General features: G+C 53.3%; 2 protein-coding genes across 3 annotated transcripts; one reads left to right on the top strand and one right to left on the bottom strand.

Annotated features, from left to right (window-relative positions):
- The first annotated feature begins 3,336 nt into the window (after positions 1–3,336).
- LOC108298147 (tubulin alpha-3 chain) lies at positions 3,337–9,522 on the top strand. The gene is made up of 4 exons (XM_017520876.2): positions 3,337–3,556; positions 4,491–4,639; positions 5,254–5,934; positions 9,138–9,522. The coding sequence occupies exons 1-4, from the start codon at positions 3,436–3,438 to the stop codon at positions 9,432–9,434; spliced, it is 1,248 nt and encodes a 415-aa protein (XP_017376365.2). The 5' UTR covers positions 3,337–3,435; the 3' UTR covers positions 9,435–9,522.
- Positions 9,523–10,268: 746 nt separating this feature from the next.
- MZT2B (mitotic spindle organizing protein 2B) lies at positions 10,269–18,350 on the bottom strand. 2 transcript variants are annotated; one of them, XM_017520883.2, is made up of 4 exons: positions 18,056–18,344; positions 17,734–17,882; positions 16,543–16,722; positions 10,269–10,511 (listed from the first exon to the last, which is right to left on the bottom strand). In XM_017520883.2, exons 1-4 carry the CDS (start codon positions 18,235–18,237, stop codon positions 10,354–10,356), a joined length of 669 nt encoding a protein of 222 aa, XP_017376372.1. In that variant the 5' UTR covers positions 18,238–18,344; the 3' UTR covers positions 10,269–10,353. The 2 variants fall into 2 exon arrangements, with proteins under 2 accessions (XP_017376372.1, XP_017376382.1); XM_017520893.2 differs by lacking the exon at positions 16,543–16,722 and having other exon boundaries at positions 18,056–18,350.
- Positions 18,351–18,615: the final 265 nt, after the last annotated feature.

The raw sequence follows: 18,615 nt of genomic DNA on the forward strand, positions 1-18,615 counted from the left end.
CTTGGTAAACAACTTAGGAACTGCCCCTTCTTTTCCTTTAAAAGCCCACTTGTAACTGCCGCTAATCAGAGTGTATATTAAGACAACTTGCATCTCCAGGATTGCATGTCTCAAACTTGGCCCAAATCAACTATACTTTTTGTTCTTCCAAGGCGGAGTTTGGCTCTGTAGCCCAGGCTGGAATGCAGTGGTTTGATCTCAGCTCACTGTAATCTCTGCCTCCTGGGTTCAAGCAATTCTTCTGTCTCAACCTCCTAAGTAGCTGGGATTACAGGTGTGCACCGCCATGCCTTGCTATTTTTTATTTTATTTTATTTTTTGTAGAAACGGGCAAGGTGGGTCTCACCACGTTACCCAGGCTGGTCTCCAAGTCCAGACCTCAAGCCAGCCTCCTGCTGGGGCCTCCCAAAGCACTAAAATTATAGGTGTGAGCTGCTGTGCCTGGCCCAACCTCTCCACTTACATTGATTTTGCCTCACTTTTTCCTTTTCTTTTTTCTTTTTTGAGATGGATTCTGGTTCTGTTGCCAAAGATGGAGTGTGCAGTGGTGCGATCTCGGCTCACTGCAACCTCTGCCTCCTGGGTTCAAGCGATTTTCCTACCTCAGCCTCCCATGTAGCTGGGATTACAGATGCCTACCAAAATGCCCGACTAATTTTTGTATTTTTAGTAGAAACAGGGTTTCACCATGTTGGCCAGACTGGTCTCGAACTCATGACCTCAGGTGATCTGCCCGCCTTGGCCTCCCAAAGTGCTGAGATTGGAGGTGTGAGCCATTGCGTTCGGCCCAATTTTTCCTTTTAAGTCACAAAAGTGATAGAATCCTGCCACTTCCTGGGTGCTGGGTGGGAACGGGGGATGACTGCCTTACTGCTGTGACTTGGGTCGATGGCGGGAAGGCCTCTCAGAGGCGTCCTTGTTTGCAATGATCTGAATAGGCGGCGGGGGGGGGGGGGCGGGAGGAGGGGAGAGCAGGCCTGGGGCAATCGGGGAGGGGCAGTGGCAGGCTAGGAGCTTATGTGCAAGGCTGTGTTCCGTGACCTACAAAGGCAACACAGTAGCAGCTCCAAGCCCCCCTCCCCCCGTCAGAAGACACTCCAGAAATGCCTCAGCACCCACGCAGCCTTTGATGACACCGCTGCCTTCCCGCCAATCCTGCATCCAATCAGAGAGCGTCCCCATTACACGTGTTGAGTAATGGCCAATCACAAGTGGGATCCGGCCCTCAGTCCGCCTCTTAGGAACTCCGAGCCAATGGTGGCCTAGCACCAGCGGGCCAATCCCGGGCAGCGCACGAGAGCAGGAGGTTGCAGTTGTGCGTGCGGCGGCTGCAGCGGTTGAGGTCGGGTAGTAGCGTTGCGCTGCAGCGGCGGAGCTCACCATGGTAAGGCCCGGGCCACTCCGGCCCCGCAGGTGCCCAGGCAGACGAAGTTGGCCTCGGCTAGTCGGATGGACAATGTTGCGGGCCTGGGGGCAGAGAGGAGGCCAGAGAAGGACGCGGGGTCTAGGGCGGGACACGAGGACACAGAATCGTCCCACGGGGCTGCGGGTCCCAGAGCAGGGACAGCAGCTTTCGTTTTAGACCAAGCAGCCAACCTTGAGTAGGTGGACAGGGACCGCTGGTGGTGTCCCGTCCTCCAGAGAGTAGATAGTGGCGTCACCTCCTGAAAACTGGAGGGCGCTGCCTGCGCTTTCCAGTCCAGAAGTCTTTGCTACCGGAAACTGTTTTGCTGATGGGGGTTGGGGCTGTGAACATTGGACAGATTAGGAATTAAAGGTCACACGTTGCTGAAACATTGCTGCATTCACCTAAAGGCAACATGTTAGGCTGGGTATGGTGGCTCATACCTGGAATCCTAGCCCTTGGGCAGGTAGAGCAGGCAGATCACCTGATATCAGCAGTTCAAGACCATCTTGGACAACATAGTGAAACATGGTCTCTACAAAAAAAATACAAAAATTACCTGGGTGTGGTTATGCGGGCCTGTGGTTTCAGCTACTCGGGAGGCTGCGGTGGGAGGATCAGTTGAGCCAGGGACTTTGAGGCTGCAGTGAGTCGTGATGGCACAACTGCACTCCAGCCTGGGCCACAGAGAGAGATTCTGCCTCCAAAACAAATTAAAAAAGCAACCCATTAACATAAAGAACAGATTCCCAAGTCTAAATAGCCATGGTTTGTCAGTTAACCATTTTTTTTTTTTTTTTTTTTTTTTTTGAGACAGGGCTCAACACAATGGTCTGTTGCTCAGGCTGGTGCACAGTTGCAGGATGACGGTTCCCTGCAGGCTTGAACCCCTGGGTTCCAGCAGCCCTTCTGCCTCAGCCTCCCAAGTAGCTGGGACTACAGGTGTGTGCCGCCACACCTGGCTAATTTTTAAATTTTTTATAGGGACAGGGTCTCGGCATGTTGCCCAGGCTGGTCTCAAACTGGTCCCAACCAATCCTCTAGCCTCAGCCTTCCAAAGTGCTGGGATTGCAGGAATGAGCCACCACACCTGGCTTGGCAGGGCTTAAAGAAACCACCAAGGGATAGTGCAGTGTCCCAGTACTGATGACATCTGGGAGCCGTTACACTCCTAGGCTTCAAGGGGTGGAGAGAGGGAGTGGTTCCAAGAAATTGAGAAGGTAGCTTCGTGAAGAGGCCTGCCTGCCAGAAGTGTGGCCTTGATGGAGGGATTCAGGTCACCCACGGCAGCTGGGCAGGAAGGGGCCAAGGAGGGAGTACCCTGACGCCACTCTCCTCCCAGTCTCCTGCTGCTGCCTGCCATTGACTAAACCAGGAAGAACTCAGAGGGTGAGGAAGGCCTCTGATGCTGTCCTCATGGGTCAGCCACCAGGAGCACAGAGCCAATGGTGAATGATGGAGGGTAGATCTGGGGGGCAGAGGGGGGACACACACTGAGCAACTGGGCTTGAACCAGGGTGAAATGGGACTGACTTTGTATTTCCTTACCCAACCCAACTACCTTATCCTTTGGTCAGGACATAATAAGAAAACTGCTATATATTCTTCAGAGAATTATTGTGACTGGCTATAATGTGGGGTTGATTATTGCCATTACATGGCTTCTAAGTTTTAAAATAACTTAATTTTTCTGTAGTGGCAAACAGGTTGTAGGGCTACTTCTAGAACTTAGTAGCTAGGATGGTTTAAAGCAAGTTAGTTTTCACAGGGATAACGGGGCCAGTCGCCTAACCCTTCTAGGAAATATCAATTGTAAAAGCACCAGACACTGAAACACTATACAAATATTAAATTAGAATATTTCGCATGCCATTTAGTCTCAAATTGCCTTGAAATCAATGGGCTCACGTTTATGTTCTGGTTCACAGCGCGAGTGTATCTCTATCCACGTGGGGCAGGCAGGTGTCCAGATCGGCAATGCCTGCTGGGAACTATACTGCCTTGAACATGGAATTCAGCCTGATGGTCAGATGCCAAGTGATAAAACCATCGGTGGCGGGGACGACTCCTTCAACACGTTCTTCAGTGAGACTGGGGCTGGCAAGCACGTGCCCAGAGCAGTGTTTGTGGACCTGGAGCCCACTGTGGTCGGTAGGTGCCCTGGCACTGGATGGCAGCTTTCTTGGGACAGTGGGAGAGCATTGGTAAAGACCCATGTGGGCTCCTTTGAATCCCCCTGCAGAAAGGATGGAATAGATAAGTGGATGCCTATGGTGGTGTTAGGGGATAAACTGAAAGGTTTGTGATGAAATATCTGTGAGACTCAGCCCCTAGTTTAGGAACACCTGACGTACAGGGAAAAGCTGCTTTGCCAGCAGTAAGATAGGCTGTGGAGAGATTCCCTCGAGGCTGCCTCAGCCCTGCTTAGGCAGCCCCGCCTGCAGGGTACAGCGGCACCGGTTTCCTCCCCAATGCTATGCACTCTCTTATGCTGGTGCACAAGTCTTGACCTGCATCTTAGGCACAGAAGGTAAGTACAGAACAGTCATTTGCTTCCTTCAGATTAGAAGCCTGAGGTAGTTTCCAAGGAGCCAAGGAGCACTACAAAGCACCTTTCAGTGCCCTGCTTTCCCCAGGAGATGATCATGTCACCTGAAAGCCTATGACACCCTGGCCACACAGGGTGCCCTGATGGGACTGCCTGCAGAAGTCACACTGAACTGGTGACTGCCCAGTTTGTAAGAGTTTTTAACTTAACAGCCTTTGATGTAGCTACATGTAGGACAGAATTAGGTACCTGTAGAATTACCTGTGTAGGGGTGGGAAAGCTTATTTCCTTTCACTGGGAACTGGTCATACTATTGTTTATACTGCAGGCTGAGTTTAACTTCCTAGTCATAAATTGCACTTGCAATCTGGTTATCACACAGACATTTTCTACCAGACACTGCCACTGTTGACCTACAACATGTAGGTCACGTACTTGGAACAGCATGTACTTTATAGAAGTGAACAGTCCTGGAATGTGTCCATCTTGGTGAGTACAGGCCTTAAAGATTCACAGCACACATGGCTTCTTTTGTAGATGAAGTGCGCACAGGGACCTACAGGCAGCTCTTCCACCCGGAGCAGCTGATCACCGGGAAGGAAGATGCAGCCAATAATTACGCCAGAGGCCATTACACCATCGGCAAGGAGATTGTCGACCTGGTCCTGGACCGGATCCGCAAACTGGTAAGAAGAGAAGGCTTCAGGTGGGCTTTGTCTCGCATGGGAGGGTAGGCCTTAGCATGTGAAGTGGTGATCATTTGATAAAAACTTAGATTTGGATCACTGCGGGTGCAGTGGCTCTCACATGCAATCCCAGCACTTTGGGAGGCTGAGGCAGGTGGATCACCTGAGATCGGGAGTGTGAGACCAGCCTGGCTAACATGGTGTAACCCTGTCTACCCTAAAACTACAAAAATTAGCCAGGTGTGGTGGTGCACACCTGTACTTCCAGCTACTTGAAAGACTGAGGCAGGAGAATTGCCTGAACCCAGGACATGGAGGTTATAGTGAGCCAAGATTGCACCACTGCACTCCAGCCCGGGTGACAAAGCAAGACTCTGTCTCAAACAAACAAACAAAAACTTAGACCAGCATCTTCAGTCCTACTGAGTCTGTAATGGTGATTTGTTTGTAGATCTTTATCTGCTTTTCTTTGCTCCGAAGTGTTATGCATGTTCATTATGGATGATTTGAATCCATATCAACTCTTCAGAGGCAAAGAGAAGAGGCCCTGGCTTGGTGGAGGTTGGTGGCGTGGTTGCCACGGGCATTGACTCACGTTGTCTGGTTTTCCTCAGGCGGATCTGTGCACGGGACTGCAGGGCTTCCTCATCTTCCACAGCTTTGGGGGCGGCACTGGTTCTGGGTTCGCATCTCTGCTCATGGAGCGGCTCTCAGTGGATTACGGCAAGAAGTCCAAGCTAGAGTTTGCCATTTACCCAGCCCCCCAGGTCTCCACAGCCGTGGTGGAGCCCTACAACTCCATCCTGACTACCCACACGACCCTGGAACATTCTGACTGTGCTTTCATGGTCGACAATGAAGCCATCTATGACATATGTCGGCGCAACCTGGACATCGAGCGTCCCACATACACCAACCTCAATCGTCTGATTGGGCAGATTGTGTCCTCTATCACGGCCTCCCTGCGATTCGATGGGGCCCTGAATGTGGACTTGACGGAATTCCAGACCAACCTAGTGCCGTACCCTCGCATCCATTTCCCCCTGGCCACCTACGCCCCGGTCATCTCAGCCGAGAAGGCCTACCACGAGCAGCTGTCTGTGGCCGAGATCACCAATGCTTGCTTCGAGCCAGCCAATCAGATGGTCAAGTGTGACCCTCGCCATGGCAAATACATGGCCTGCTGCATGTTGTACCGGGGGGATGTGGTCCCAAAAGATGTCAACGCAGCCATCGCCACCATCAAGACCAAGCGCACCATCCAGTTTGTGGATTGGTGCCCGACTGGATTTAAGGTATGACTGGGTCATGTGCAGTCCTTTCAGCAAACAGCAGATGCACAGAATAACGCTGCCCCTAAAGGCCCGCATCCTTTGGGGAGACCATGCCTATTCCATGGGCTAGGCACATGGGCATGAATTAGTGAACCAGAGTAATCAGTGATTCAGTGATGTCTTTTTTTTGGAGACAGAATCTCGCTCTGTTGCCTGGGCTGGAGTGCAATGGTGTTATATCGGTTCACTGCAGCCTCCACCTCCTGGGTTCAAGCAGTTTTTCTGCCTCACTGTCCCAAGTAGCTGGGATTACAGGCATGCGCCACCATGCCTGGATAATTTTTGTGTGTTTAGTAGAGATGGGGTTTCGCCTGTTGGCCAGGCTGGTCTTGGAACTCCTGACCTCAGGTGATCGGCCCGCCTCAGCCTCCCAGAGAGCTGGAATTACAGGCATGAGCCACAGCACCTGGCCGATTGATGTCTTTTGAACTCTTTCTGAGTCATCACACTATACATCCTGTGACGAGCTTTATTTATTTATTTTTTGAGACAGGGTCTCACTTTGTCCCCCAGGTTGGAATACTGTAGTGTGATCTTGGCTCACTGCAACCTCTGCCTCCCAGTCTCAAGCAGTTCTCTCACCTCAGCTTCCTGCGTAGCTAGGACCACAGACATGCACACCATGCCTGGCTAACTTTTGTATTTTTAGTAGGGATGGGGTTTTGCCATGTTGGCCAGGCTGGTCTTAAACTCTTGGCCTCAAGTGATCTGCCCACCTTGGCCTCCCAAAGTGCTGGGATTATAGGCACAAGCCACTGCACTTGGCCATATTTATTTATTGCTTTGAGACAGAATCTCACTCTCACTCAGACTGCAGTGCAGTGTCATGATCACAGCTTGCTGTACCCTCAACCTCCCGGGCTCAGGTGATCTTGCCACCTCAGTCTCCCAAGTACCATGGGACCACATGTGTACACCACCACACCCAGATAATTTTTGTATTTTTTGTGGAGACAGGGCCTCACTGTGCTGCCCAACTGGCCTCAAACCCCTGGGCTCTAGCTATTCCCCCACCTCAGCCTCCCAAGGTGCTAGGATTACAGGCATGAGATAGCTTATTTTGTTTTTATAAGCTATTTTCTGAAGGATGTTTGTCCCTTTCTTGGGTGGTAGAATTCATGTGGAAAAGGTAGGTTGAGCTTAGTAGGAATTTTATGGGCATTTTGGGGAATCACGTGGATGGTGTATGTATTTTATTTTAACTTGAACATTACTATAAACTGCTTCACTAAGTCCTTCACTCCACTGTCTTATGGAGTGTTTGATTTAGAAAGAAGGAATGAATTATTGATTTAAAGAAAGAATGAATCTTTGTGATGAAAACAGCAACAGGCATGGTAGTTCACACCTGTAATTCCAGCTCTTTGGGAGGCCAAGGCAGATTGCTTGAACTCAGGAGTTTGAGACCAGCCTGGGCAATGGGACGAGACTCTGTCTCTACCAAAAATACAAAAAATTAGCCAGGTGTGGTGGTGTGCACCTGTGGTCCTAGCTACTCAGGAGGCTGAGGTGGGAGGATCACTGGAGCCTGAGGGGCAGAGGTTGCCGTGAACTGAGATACCACCAATGTCTGTGTGACAGGGCAAGACCCTGTCTGAAAAAAAACACCCAGCAACATCTTTCTTTCCTGAGAAGCTAGCAATTTTGGCCTGGGTTTGCCTCAGATATAAAATCTGTCCCCACCTTCCACTGACACGAAAGAAACTTTGCTGTCCCCTTTCAGGTTTTCCAATAGTTGGTCACTAAATCTGGTCACATTTCTCTGTGTTGAACATGTGCATCCTTGTGTTATGTTTTCCCTGCCGCCTCTAGCTTAGACCCCCACTACCTCTGGAGAGACCCCTGTACTTGGGTCTGACTGGGATTTCCTACTCTGGGCCTCTCTTCCTCTCCTTCAGGGGTTAGCACTAGCTGCTTAATTTTGTTAAGTAAGGCTTTATCTGAACACAGCCACCACACCCCTTCATTTGCAGACTGATTTTGCTATCCAATAGCAGAGTGATATAGGTGTGACAGAAGTCGTGTGGCCTGTAAGGCCTAGAATTTGTATTATGATCTTCTCTTTTTTTTTTTTTTTTTTTTTTTTTTTNTTTGAGATAGAGTCTCATGCCATTACCTAGGCTGGAGTGCAGTGGCATGATCTCTGCTTACTACAACCTCTGCCTCTTGGGTACCAGCGATTCTCCTGCCTCGACCTCTTAAGTAGCTGGAATTACAGGTGCCTGCCACCATGCCTGGCTAATTTTTGTATTTTCAGTAGAGACAGGGTTTTGCCATGTTGGCCAGGCTCGTCTCAAACTCCTGGCTTTAGGTGATCCACCTGCCTCAGCCTCCCAGAATGCTAGATTACAGGTAAGAACCATCACGCCCAGCCAATATTTGTATTTTTGGTAGAGATGAGGTTTTGCCATGTTGGCCAGGCTGGTCTCAAACTCCTGGCCTCAAGTGATCTGCCCACCTCGGTCTCCTAAAGTGCTGGGGTTACAGGCTTGAGCCACCACACCTGGCCTGATCTTGTCATTGACAGAACAAGTTTGTTGATCCCTGCTCTAGTTGACCCTGTGCACTGCTGCCAGGACCTCAGGTCATGTTATTCCCAAGTTCTGAAACTTGGAATGCTTCCCCTTTGGTCCCCACCTTGGAATGTCATCCCTACTTAAGCAGGCACATGGGCCATTTCCTGCTACTGTGGTAGCAGCACTCATATGACTCTTGACCCATGATCTGCTACCTTTGCATAGCGACAGTGGCCTTTTTGGTGGGTGTGATGTTCCCCATGGTATCTTGGGGAAGAGTTGTGTACTCTGAATCTCTCTGGGTGGAAAAAGTTTAGCTACAGAATTTCATTGTAATCTACAAAGAAGACAAGCAGCATACATTTTCAGAGGGAAGACTCCTCACCTTGGCACCCATCACGTCACAGTTGCTAGGACACAGCCTTTAGGTAGCTTGGGATCCGGCCAAGGTAGCTTCCTCCAAGGTTCTTTTCTATTTGTCTGGAACTATCACCCTGCCTGGCACAGAGAAGGGCTTAGTGACATTTGTGAGGTGAACTGAGCATTCTTCTGGTCACCTGCAGGGTGTCTTCTGTTTGAGGAAAAATAGCTACCATTTCTAGGTTTGATATAAGCTTCACGGACTGCCTTCTTCCCCTTCTCTGGCAGGTTGGCATTAACTACCAGCCCCCCACGGTGGTCCCTGGGGGAGACCTGGCCAAGGTGCAGCGGGCTGTGTGCATGCTGAGCAACACCACGGCCATCGCGGAGGCCTGGGCCCGCCTGGACCATAAGTTCGATCTCATGTATGCCAAGCGGGCCTTTGTGCACTGGTACGTGGGGGAAGGCATGGAGGAGGGGGAGTTCTCCGAGGCTCGCGAGGATCTGGCAGCTCTGGAGAAGGATTATGAAGAGGTGGGCGTGGATTCCGTGGAGGCTGAGGCTGAAGAAGGTGAAGAATACTGAGGGGAGGGTGTGGTGGGTTCTCCCCTACCACCCCCAGGATGGCTGCTTTCAAGCTGTTTGCAAATAAAGGTTCTGTATAAAACCAAGACCTCTGTGTGTTGTGCTCCTTACCGCTGCCTACAGGAGGGGGTGGGACCCTAGAGCTTGCATGGGGAGCGGTGGGGTGCCAACCTGCCCTTCAGACATGGGGCTGGGTACAGCAGGACCGTACATACTTAAGGAGCTGCCACAGAAGTAACTTAACCCAGAGAAACCAGTGTTGCTTCAAAGCCAAGTTTTCAATGTGTAGATTTCCTAAATTCTAGGAAAGCAGTCAAGGTTTTCAACTGACTTTACAGTTTTTCGGGCTTCTTTATGGGTCATGCTGGCTAAAAAGAGACAAGAAGTGTTTGAGGTCTGTGGATGGGGCTTGTCCACAAAATCCCTAAAGCTGTGGGTCAAATGTGTAAGGTCGACATTTTAGAAGGGGGGAGTGTCAACTGAGTTGTGCAAAGCATTTGCAGAAGGTCACAACACACCCATGGTGACCCTAGTGCTCCACCATAACCTGGAAGGCAGCGCTCGCCCTCCATGTGCACACACACAGCCCCCTTGCCCCTTAGCACACGATCGTCTTGGTAGAAAACCTCCCGTGTTTCATTTCAAATGAAGCTTGTTGACATCTATTTATAGAAGACCTGGTAATCCAGATACCTTTTCTCAAAATCCAATTCAGGTCCAGGAAGTTCATGGTGAAGGGACCTGGTTAGTTCACCTGTGGCACAACCAGGACAGGCACAGAAACCTTATTCTAAGTCTGTGCCTTAATATTGTCAAAAAACAGCGGAGAATGTCTAAATCTCAGAAAGGTTTATTATCGACTGAAGGAGATAACATGTAGCCTTTGCTGGGGACAGTGGTGTGGTAAGTCTGCCCCATCCTAGGTGTTGCCACGTGTAGGGCTCTTCCCAGGCCCGCCCCCCTTGGGCAGCCTGGTAGCACTGGGCTGGCGCGGCATCCTCTGGCTGGATCCTTCGCGGCTGCTGCGTTCTGCCAGGGCCAGCGCTCCCCCGAGGGCAGTGCTGCCTTTGTTTCTCCCTGAGGAGACACAAAGCACAATAATTAGAAATGGGTGAGCCCCGTAACTGCAGCACCTGCTGTACTCGTGCTCCTTAAACAACATTTGTGTTTACCCATTTCAGTCAAAGCTACTTCAGCTAGAGGCCCTGCATCAGCCCCGAGTCCTGAGGCTCAGAACTGATAAAGACAGGCCATGCCACATAAGCCCTTGGCAGTGTACAGGGCACCCTTTAGGATGTGTCCCAGAAGGGAATCCTTGCAAGGAGCAAACTGCCAAGGGAACGTTTTGAAAGGACACGCCACGGGTCCATCTAGGGAAAGGTAGGTGCATCGGTCCACACCTGGCCTGGGCAGCAAACATGGTCTGCCCTGATGGTGCTGGCAGCAGCAGTAGCAGCAGGGACTGGCTGCCTCATCCTCCAGGTGTGTTCACACTGGACCTTACATCTAAGCTGCCCTAGGCAGTGACGGGCAGAAAGTATTCCAGTCAACAAGTCCTAGAATCAGGTTTCTGATTTTTAGTTTGGAAGCTCTTATATTGTTTCCTTCCTACCCAAGTGATCTGCAAATAGCGGTCAAGCCTCTTACTCTCAGGTTTAGCTGCCAGATTCCATGACAGGGTTGCTGCCGCAGTCTGAATGCTTTGACTTTCCTTCTGACCCCCAGTCTCACTTGGATGAAGACCAATGGTTCTGTTTCTTTGATTTGTAATTTGCTTACTTCACTCTTTTTTGTGAAGATAGCCATGAAAGATCTGCAACCACACTTGGGCCAGAGCTTTATTTTAATGCGATGGACTTCCCTGGGCTCAGGGTGTTGACAGCATCAGCAAGACTGACTGAGAGGACCCTCTAGGGGACAAACGTGCCTGGGTATTAGGCTTGCCCATGGGATCACAGCCCCCTATGTGGAGTGCCTTAGCCAGGGCTCTCCCCTGCTCTGGCCTGGCAGGGTCTGACCCGTGGGCTCTAACCAGGGCATGTGTGCCCTGCCCGACTCACACTGTTGGGTCCCCCATTTCATCCCCCCAGCTTTCCCTTTTTTCTGACCGAGGGAGTGCTTCGACCATGCTGACCTAATCAGCTACATGTTCCCCTTGCAGGCTCAAACCCTGGCTGGGGTTTGCTTCTTCCTACTGATAAACATGTTTAGGTTGTTGTGTGAAACACTGAAAGATCTGACATGTTGCTAAGCATGTGGAAACTGGCCCCGCCCCAGCCAAACTCCTAACTCCACACTGCAGCTGTGCCTAGGCAGAACCTCTTTCCTGGCTGTGCCTCATGAGGCCACACTGCAACCCTCTCCGTATGTAAGTTCCCTAACAAAATCTTTGGACTAACCACCCTGGCATTAGCTAGCTCAATCCTGGGAAGGTTTGAGGCAGTCCATTGTGAGAACTCCCCTGCCACCAGTTTTAGGGTGACTCCAAAGGTCCAGCTAACAGAACAACTAACCTCAATCCAGGTCCTTCCCTGGCCTCTTATCAAATGCAAACAGCCTACAATGGGAAACTGCGTTCTTGGAGAAAAGATGCAAACGGGTGTCTAGGGACCATTAGGTCACTTCTGTTTCACCATTTGTCACTTTGAACAAGTGAAGACTCCTGTCTGAGACGCCATGGACCCTGGCTCTTCCAGAGGCACCTCCAGCTCCCTTCCATGCTAATACCACAAAATTCTCCCCATGCCCTTCAGGGATAGGGCAGCCCTCCTTGAGTTTCCGGGAGTTCTTCCTCAGAGAATGAGAGCTGTGCTCATTCCTGCCTGGTGGGTGGTGAGGGTTACAGCGGTGTCACGCTTGGAACTCTGTCAGCTTGGCGCACTTGACTCAACAAAGATGGAGTCAGGGCTGTCCCGAGCCAAGGAGGAGTGCAGCCAGGAACACGTGGTAGGTGATGTTTGGCCATCTCAGCCTAGCAGTGACTTGTGAAAAAGGCACAAAGCAGAGAACATTCGGTCACCACGCGTCTCCTTTGGTACAAACTGCCATTATTCTAGTCCCCACTGATTGGTTGGGGGTGAGGATTCTGTCTTCCATGAGCAAATGGGCCCTGCCACCCTGCAGCAGCTTTCATACCGGGCCAGCATCTCCCTCTGAGGCCACAGTACCTCCGTGGGCCAGACCAGACAGAATCAGATCTTCTGTAGCCACGTCCTAACCTGGGTGCTCAGGAGCCCATGCGCTCTCAGGGTAACTAATGCCCTGCTCCCCACAGCACCCAACACAGCAGTCCCCAGTCCTGGGCCTGACTCAGAGCCAGCTTCCCTTCAGCCTGTGCCATCTGAGCTTCCTCTCCTCCCCTCAGTAATGACCCAGTCCCTTCTGGAAACAACAAGGATGAGAGGGAAGTAGAAAAGAACAAATAATGAATGATTTGTGTGTGTGTGTGCGATGCGGGGGTGTTTAGAGACTGACTCTTACTCTGTCACCTGGGCTACAGTGCTGTGATGCAATCACAGTTCATTGCTGTCTCAAACTCATGGCCTCAAGGGATCCTTCTGCCTCAGCCTCCGGAGTAGCTGGGACTAAAAGCGCAGGGCCACACCTGGCTAATAATGCTTATCTTTCAATCTGACGGGGTGGACAAGCCCTGGAAATATGAAACCAACATAACTCTAAGCCATACCTGATGTTAAGAAAAACTTGGAAATCTTCAGGAATTGTATGCTTTCAGGGTTAGTGGGGAGCCCTGTTCAGGCCTCTTTACCTTATGAAGGACGAGAAGGGCCAAAAGAGAACTGCCTGCAGTGCCTTGCAGTGAGAAAACCAGCTTTGCTTAGCCCTGCTCCCTTGGGAGGGGCTGACTCAGATGGGCTGGCAGTGGGGTTGAACCAAGTGTGGCTGGAGGTTGGGGTGTGCAGGTGGGGTGACTGATGCCCCTGGGCTTAGTCCCTGGAGGGCCCTCCTAAGTGCCAAAATAGTCAACAACCATTGAATATTAAAAACAGCCTGGCTCAGCAGGGGACAGTGGCTCACGCCTGTAATTCCAATACTTTGGGAGACCAAGGTGGGAGGATCCTTTGAGGTCAGGAGCTCGAGAGCAGCTTAGCTTACAACATAGTGAGACCTCCATCTCTACAAAAAATTAAAAAATTAGCCAGGTGTGGTAGTGTGCACCTGTAGTTCCAGCTACTCAAGAGGAGGTGGGAGGATCACCTGAGCCCAAGGGGTTGGTGCTGCAGTGAGCTATGAGTGTGCCACTGGACTCAAACCTGGGTGACACAGACTCTGTTTCCAAAAAAAAATCAGCTTAAATACTTTAATCTAAAATATCCAACGTATTATTTCAATATGTAATCCATACATAAGTTATTCATGAGATGTTGCATTCACCTTTGTCCTTTTTTTGGTTTGTCGGTTTGTTTGTAGAGATGGGGTCTTGCTATGTTGCCCAGGCTGATCTCAAATGATCCTCCTGCCTCAGCCTCCCAAATTGCTGGGATTATGGGTATGAGCCATGATGCTCAACCTTATTCACACTGAGGTTGTTTTGAGACAGAGTCTCACTCTGTCACTCAGGCTGGAGTGCAGTGGTGCAGTCACAGCTCACTGCAACTTCGACCGCCCAGGCTCAAGCAATCCTCCCACCTCAGCCTCCCAAGTAGCTGGAACTACAGATGTGTGCCACCATGCCCTGCTAATTTTTGTATTTTTTGTAGAGACTGGGTCTCACTGTGTTGCCCTGGCTAGTCTTGAACTGCTGAACTCAACAGATCCACCAGCCTCGGCCTCCCAAAGTGTGGTGGGCTTTTTGCATTCCCTTTTGTACCAGTCCTTTGATATCTGCTGTGCATAACACACGCAGTGCAATGACCATGCCAGTCATGTGTGGCTCGTGGTTCCTGTATCAGGCAACACAGCTCAGGTAAGACTCACGGCTCCCACACTCCAAACATCATCTTATATACTCTGGACAACTTTCAAAATGTATAGTTTCCCTAAACGAAATGCTTGACTGAATTTATTTTTCCCTCAATGACTCCACACTCTCACCACGACATGCACTGCCCCTCTGTGCTTCTGGTTTTCTGTTTCCCTTTCCCTGTGGGTATCAGTGAGCTTGGTGGTGGTGGTCCCTGCAGGCCATCTGGACAGCTGGGAGACAAGCATCCAGAGGACCTGGAGCACCTGCTGCAGCTCACAGAGGTAGGCTCCCCTGGGCCTGGCCTGCAGCCTGGAGAACTCCACACCCGAGTCCTGAGGGAAATCTGTGGCCTCCAAGCCCCATAGCCAGATTACTCCCACAAACCCCCTTATGTCCTCTATCCCAGATTCTGTCATTACCGGGGCAGCTGGAGCTCCATGTGGTCAGATGCTATAAGATGCAGGCCTCAGAGAGCTCTCACAGTTCCATCTGTGGCCTCTGCCTCTCACTCAGCAGCACACTCCTGGTGTGGCCCCATGTTTGCCCCATTCCCCTCCACCTCCTCCTCGGGTTCCCCTGCATCCCCATGGGGCCTCCGTGCCCTCATGTCCTGGCCTTCTGCTGCCCAGCCTACAGGGCTAGACCTGGGCTATGCTTCTAGGACAGAGCCTCGAGGAACAAATGACCCTGAGGGGCCCAGTACTCCAGGCCACTCCTGTCCCTGTGCTAGGGGCTTCCTCCCACTTCTCTCGGAGCCCCCGTTTGCTCACATGGCACCCCCTGATCTCCTAGCCCCTCTCTGCCTGCATCCCAGTGCCACAACCCCCACATACATATTGACTGTGCCCCTTCACCTCCTTCCTCCCGCCCCGGGCCTGCCTGGATAGCACTCTGCCTCGCCAGCCCCTCCCACCACCCAGCTCAAACGCATGGGGCCCTGTCGACCCCTCCTGCCCTGCCCCGTGTAACCTGTGCTGCTCTCTGGGCTCTGAAGCCTCCTCTCATCTCCATTGCTGATGTTTTTTCTTTATCTCTTTTTCTTTTTGAGACAGGGTCTTGCTCTGTTACCCAGGCTGGAGTGCAGTCGCATGGTCTCGGCTCACTGCAGCAATCCCCTTAGGCCCAGGTGATCCTCCCACCTCAGCCTCCCAAGTAGCTGGGAATACAGACAGACACCACCACGCCTGCCTGGTGAGTTTTTGTGTTTTTTGTAGAGATGGGGTCTTGCTGTGTTGTCCAGTTTGGTCCTGAACTCCTGAACTCAAGGGATCCACCTGCCTTGACTTTCCAAAGTGCTATTGTGAGCCAACGCACTGGCCTCACTAACGATTTTTCTCACTGCCTCTCACTGGACTGAGTACGACCATCTCACTTCCCTGCCACACCCTCTGCACTGAGAGCTGGGCCTGGCACCCAGAGCCCCTGAGTGAGCAGCAACATCCCCTGGAGTGACAAGGCCTCTGTTCCCAGTTTCTCCCTCCTGCTGGAAACTTGTCCCTCAATTGCTCATTTCAGCCTGCAGTCCGTGCACTCCAACTCCAGCTTGTCCCTGAGCCCCTCCCCATCCTCCCTTGGGCCTGAGCTCAGACTGGCAGGGAGGTGGCACTGTGGGGAGTCGTGTGCAGGAGGTGCGATCAGAGACCCCTGGGTTCTCATAGGCCCCTAGCCTCATCACACCTGGTGACACCTGGAAAGCGCCCCCAACTCAGGAGTGAGATGGGCAAAGGGGCTGAGTGCTGGAGTGTGGCCGTGGGACCAGCACATGACATCCATGTGGTGCTGCCCAGGAGACTGGGGGAAGGTGGGAGCCTCTGTTTCAGCCCCCAGACTTCCTGTCCGGATAGGGGACAGCTTCCAAAAGGCCAAGGTGTTTGTCACGCCTCGGGCTGTGCTCTCCAGCACAGCACACCACCTCTCCACTGGCTGGCCTCCCCTGGAGTGGGGCTTTTTACAGTGCGGGTCTTGGTCCCATCCCCGGATGCCAGCCCGACTGTGGGGTCTAGAGACTGCCACACCATGTCACTAATAAACCGAACCAGAAACTGTGCCCTGTTGCTTAGCTGCAGGGCAGCAGCGGCCTGCCTGGTCCTGCCCTTGCAGCTCAAAGCTGTCTCTTGGGCCCAGGCAGTTTCCATGGAAACAAGGGAGAGCACCAACCCCCCGAGATAAGCCAATAAACGCAACCTGCAAAAGGAGAGAACAGGCAGCAAGAGAGGCGGAGGGAACCCGGGGGGCCTGGAGAGAGAGGCGAGTGTGTGGCAGCCAGGCTGTGGAGCAGAACCGGAGAGGCCGCAGGCTGCAGGCCGGAGGAAAAGGAGGGCCTCCCAGGGGGGCTACTGTTCCTGGCAGAGAGAAAGGAGGCCTCTGGAGGTCAGAGAGAGACACAAAGAGAGCAGACAGAGTACGGGTCAGTGAGGAAGCCAGCACCAAGGTGCCCGGGGCCTCTCGGGGCAGGAGGCCTGTGAGTCCAGGCCCTGGGGCACACCCCCATGAAGGCAGCCTGCTCTCCACCCCTTCTCAGGGTGCCTGTGCAGGTGTTCTCGTGCTTCCAGGCAGGGAGCCAGCTCTGGTCCTCCTTCCATTGGCCTGGGAGGTTCTGCTGAATTTCAGAGAGCTGTTGGAAGCAGGAGCAACATGCAAGGGGGATGAGCAGGGGCTGAGGCCCCACTATGACACTTTCAGCCCCAGCATCTGCTCAGCCCAGTCACCACACTGGAGAGGGAGGAGGCCCTGCAGGCCTCTGCACCCTGGGAGTTCTGTGTCTGACTCCCTTCCTGCAATCCTCAGAGGGAAGCTGGCCAGGCTGTCCAAGTCCCTGCACAGGAACTGGGCCCAGGAGGGGTACAGGCAGGGGGTGGCAGGAAGACCTCTGCCTGCCCTGCTCCTTGGGCACTTCCCTGGAGGCTTTAATGCCGCAGGACAGGGACCGAGACTGTCTATTAAAAAGCATATTTAGAGATACGATCTCACCCTGTCACTCAGACTGCTCTCAAACTCATGGCCTCTAACGATCCTCCCGTTGTGGCCTCTGAAAGTGCTGGGATTATACGCGGGAGCCACAGCGCCCAGCCCCAAACTGTCTCGATTCCTGACTTTGTGGGATGAAGGCCTGATAGAAGAGGTGGGGAGGGGGCTGAGAGGAGGAGCCCTACCTCGCCTGGACCACCCTGGGGCATGTACTCTGTGTTCACCTGACCAGGATGTGCCTGCTAAGGCTAGCAGCGAGGCCCGGGGGCAGAGCCCACGGATGGGCCCTGCAGGTGCTGGGCCAAGACCCCACACACAGGCCGGGTCACACCGCTGCTGTGCCGCGCCTGCCCCCTCCCCGCCCGCCACCTCCGCCACCGGCGCAGGAACAGCAGGCCCGGCTCTGACCTCGGGTCTCAGGCACGCTCGACGTGGGCAGAGACACGGCCGCAGGGTCCTGGGGCTCGCTCGCCAGCCTCTGCCCGGCACACATGGACTTGAGCATCTGGAAGACGGCGAGAGGGGCCACGTTCAGCTTCAGTAGGTCCACCAGGATCCTGGACAGACGCGGGGACAGATGCGGGGCCGGTGAGCCCTCCCCGCCCGGGCGGCCACCTCCCTGAAGACCCGACAAGGACTGGGGCTTCCTCCCGACCAGCGGGTCCGGTGGACCCCAAGGGCAGAGGTCGGGGTGACTGGCGAGCGTGCGACCCCCACCCGCCCCGCTCACTTGAACACATCGGGGTCGATGGCGCTGCCCGCTGCCTGCGCCAGCTCGTAAAGCTCCATCTCCTCGGCGCTCAGCACCTTCTTCCGCCGCAGCACCAGCTTCTGCCGGGCCCCCTCCAACCCCTGCGGCGCCGCCGACCCCGGCCCCGGGCCCGGCCCCGGCCCCGCGCCTTGCGCCGCCATCCGCACCGCCCGCGGGAAGGTGCGCCCCGCCCCGCCGCGCTCGCGTCGCGTCCCCTAGCGGAGGCGCCCGCCACTCTCTCCCTGCAGCGCCAGCGCCGGGCCTCCGCGGCCGCGGGGCGGGTACTGAGCCGCCTCCCGCACCGTCATTCGAGCACAGCAGTTATTGGGCGCCCACCGTGTGCTGGGCGGCGTGCTAGGTGTCGGGGGTGGCATGATGGACCGCGGGGCCCAGTGCTTGGCGGTCGGGGCCTCCCTGATAGACTGCATTGGTCGTGCTCACTTAGGTGGCAGCACCAAACCCAATGCCAGGCATACACTGGGCGCTCAGTAAATGCCTGGTACAAGAAAGCCTGCAATTTTCTGGTCCGCGCCGGTGCC

This window comes from Cebus imitator, unplaced genomic scaffold (genome assembly GCF_001604975.1).
Source record: "Cebus imitator isolate Cc_AM_T3 unplaced genomic scaffold, Cebus_imitator-1.0 Scaffold895, whole genome shotgun sequence".
NCBI classification, from domain to species: Eukaryota; Metazoa; Chordata; class Mammalia; order Primates; family Cebidae; genus Cebus; species Cebus imitator.

What these genes read in the sequence shown, in the direction of transcription:
- LOC108298147 (XM_017520876.2), top strand. Translation starts at nt 3,436, where the DNA reads ATGCCAAGTGATAAAACCATCGGTGGCGGGGACGACTCCTTCAACACG. An exon ending in CCTGGAGCCCACTGTGGTCG is followed by an intron (nt 3,557 to 4,490) that starts GTAGGTGCCCTG and finishes CTTCTTTTGTAG; the next exon opens with ATGAAGTGCGCACAGGGACC. An exon ending in TGGACCGGATCCGCAAACTG is followed by an intron (nt 4,640 to 5,253) that starts GTAAGAAGAGAA and finishes GGTTTTCCTCAG; the next exon opens with GCGGATCTGTGCACGGGACT.
- MZT2B (XM_017520883.2), bottom strand. Translation starts at nt 18,237, where the DNA reads ATGGCGGCGCAAGGCGCGGGGCCGGGGCCGGGCCCGGGGCCGGGGTCG. An exon ending in ATCGACCCCGATGTGTTCAA is followed by an intron (nt 17,883 to 18,055) that starts GTGAGCGGGGCG and finishes GCGTCTGTCCAG; the next exon opens with GATCCTGGTGGACCTACTGA. An exon ending in CCTGTTCTCTCCTTTTGCAG is followed by an intron (nt 10,512 to 16,542) that starts GTTGCGTTTATT and finishes GTGTCTCCTCAG; the next exon opens with GGAGAAACAAAGGCAGCACT.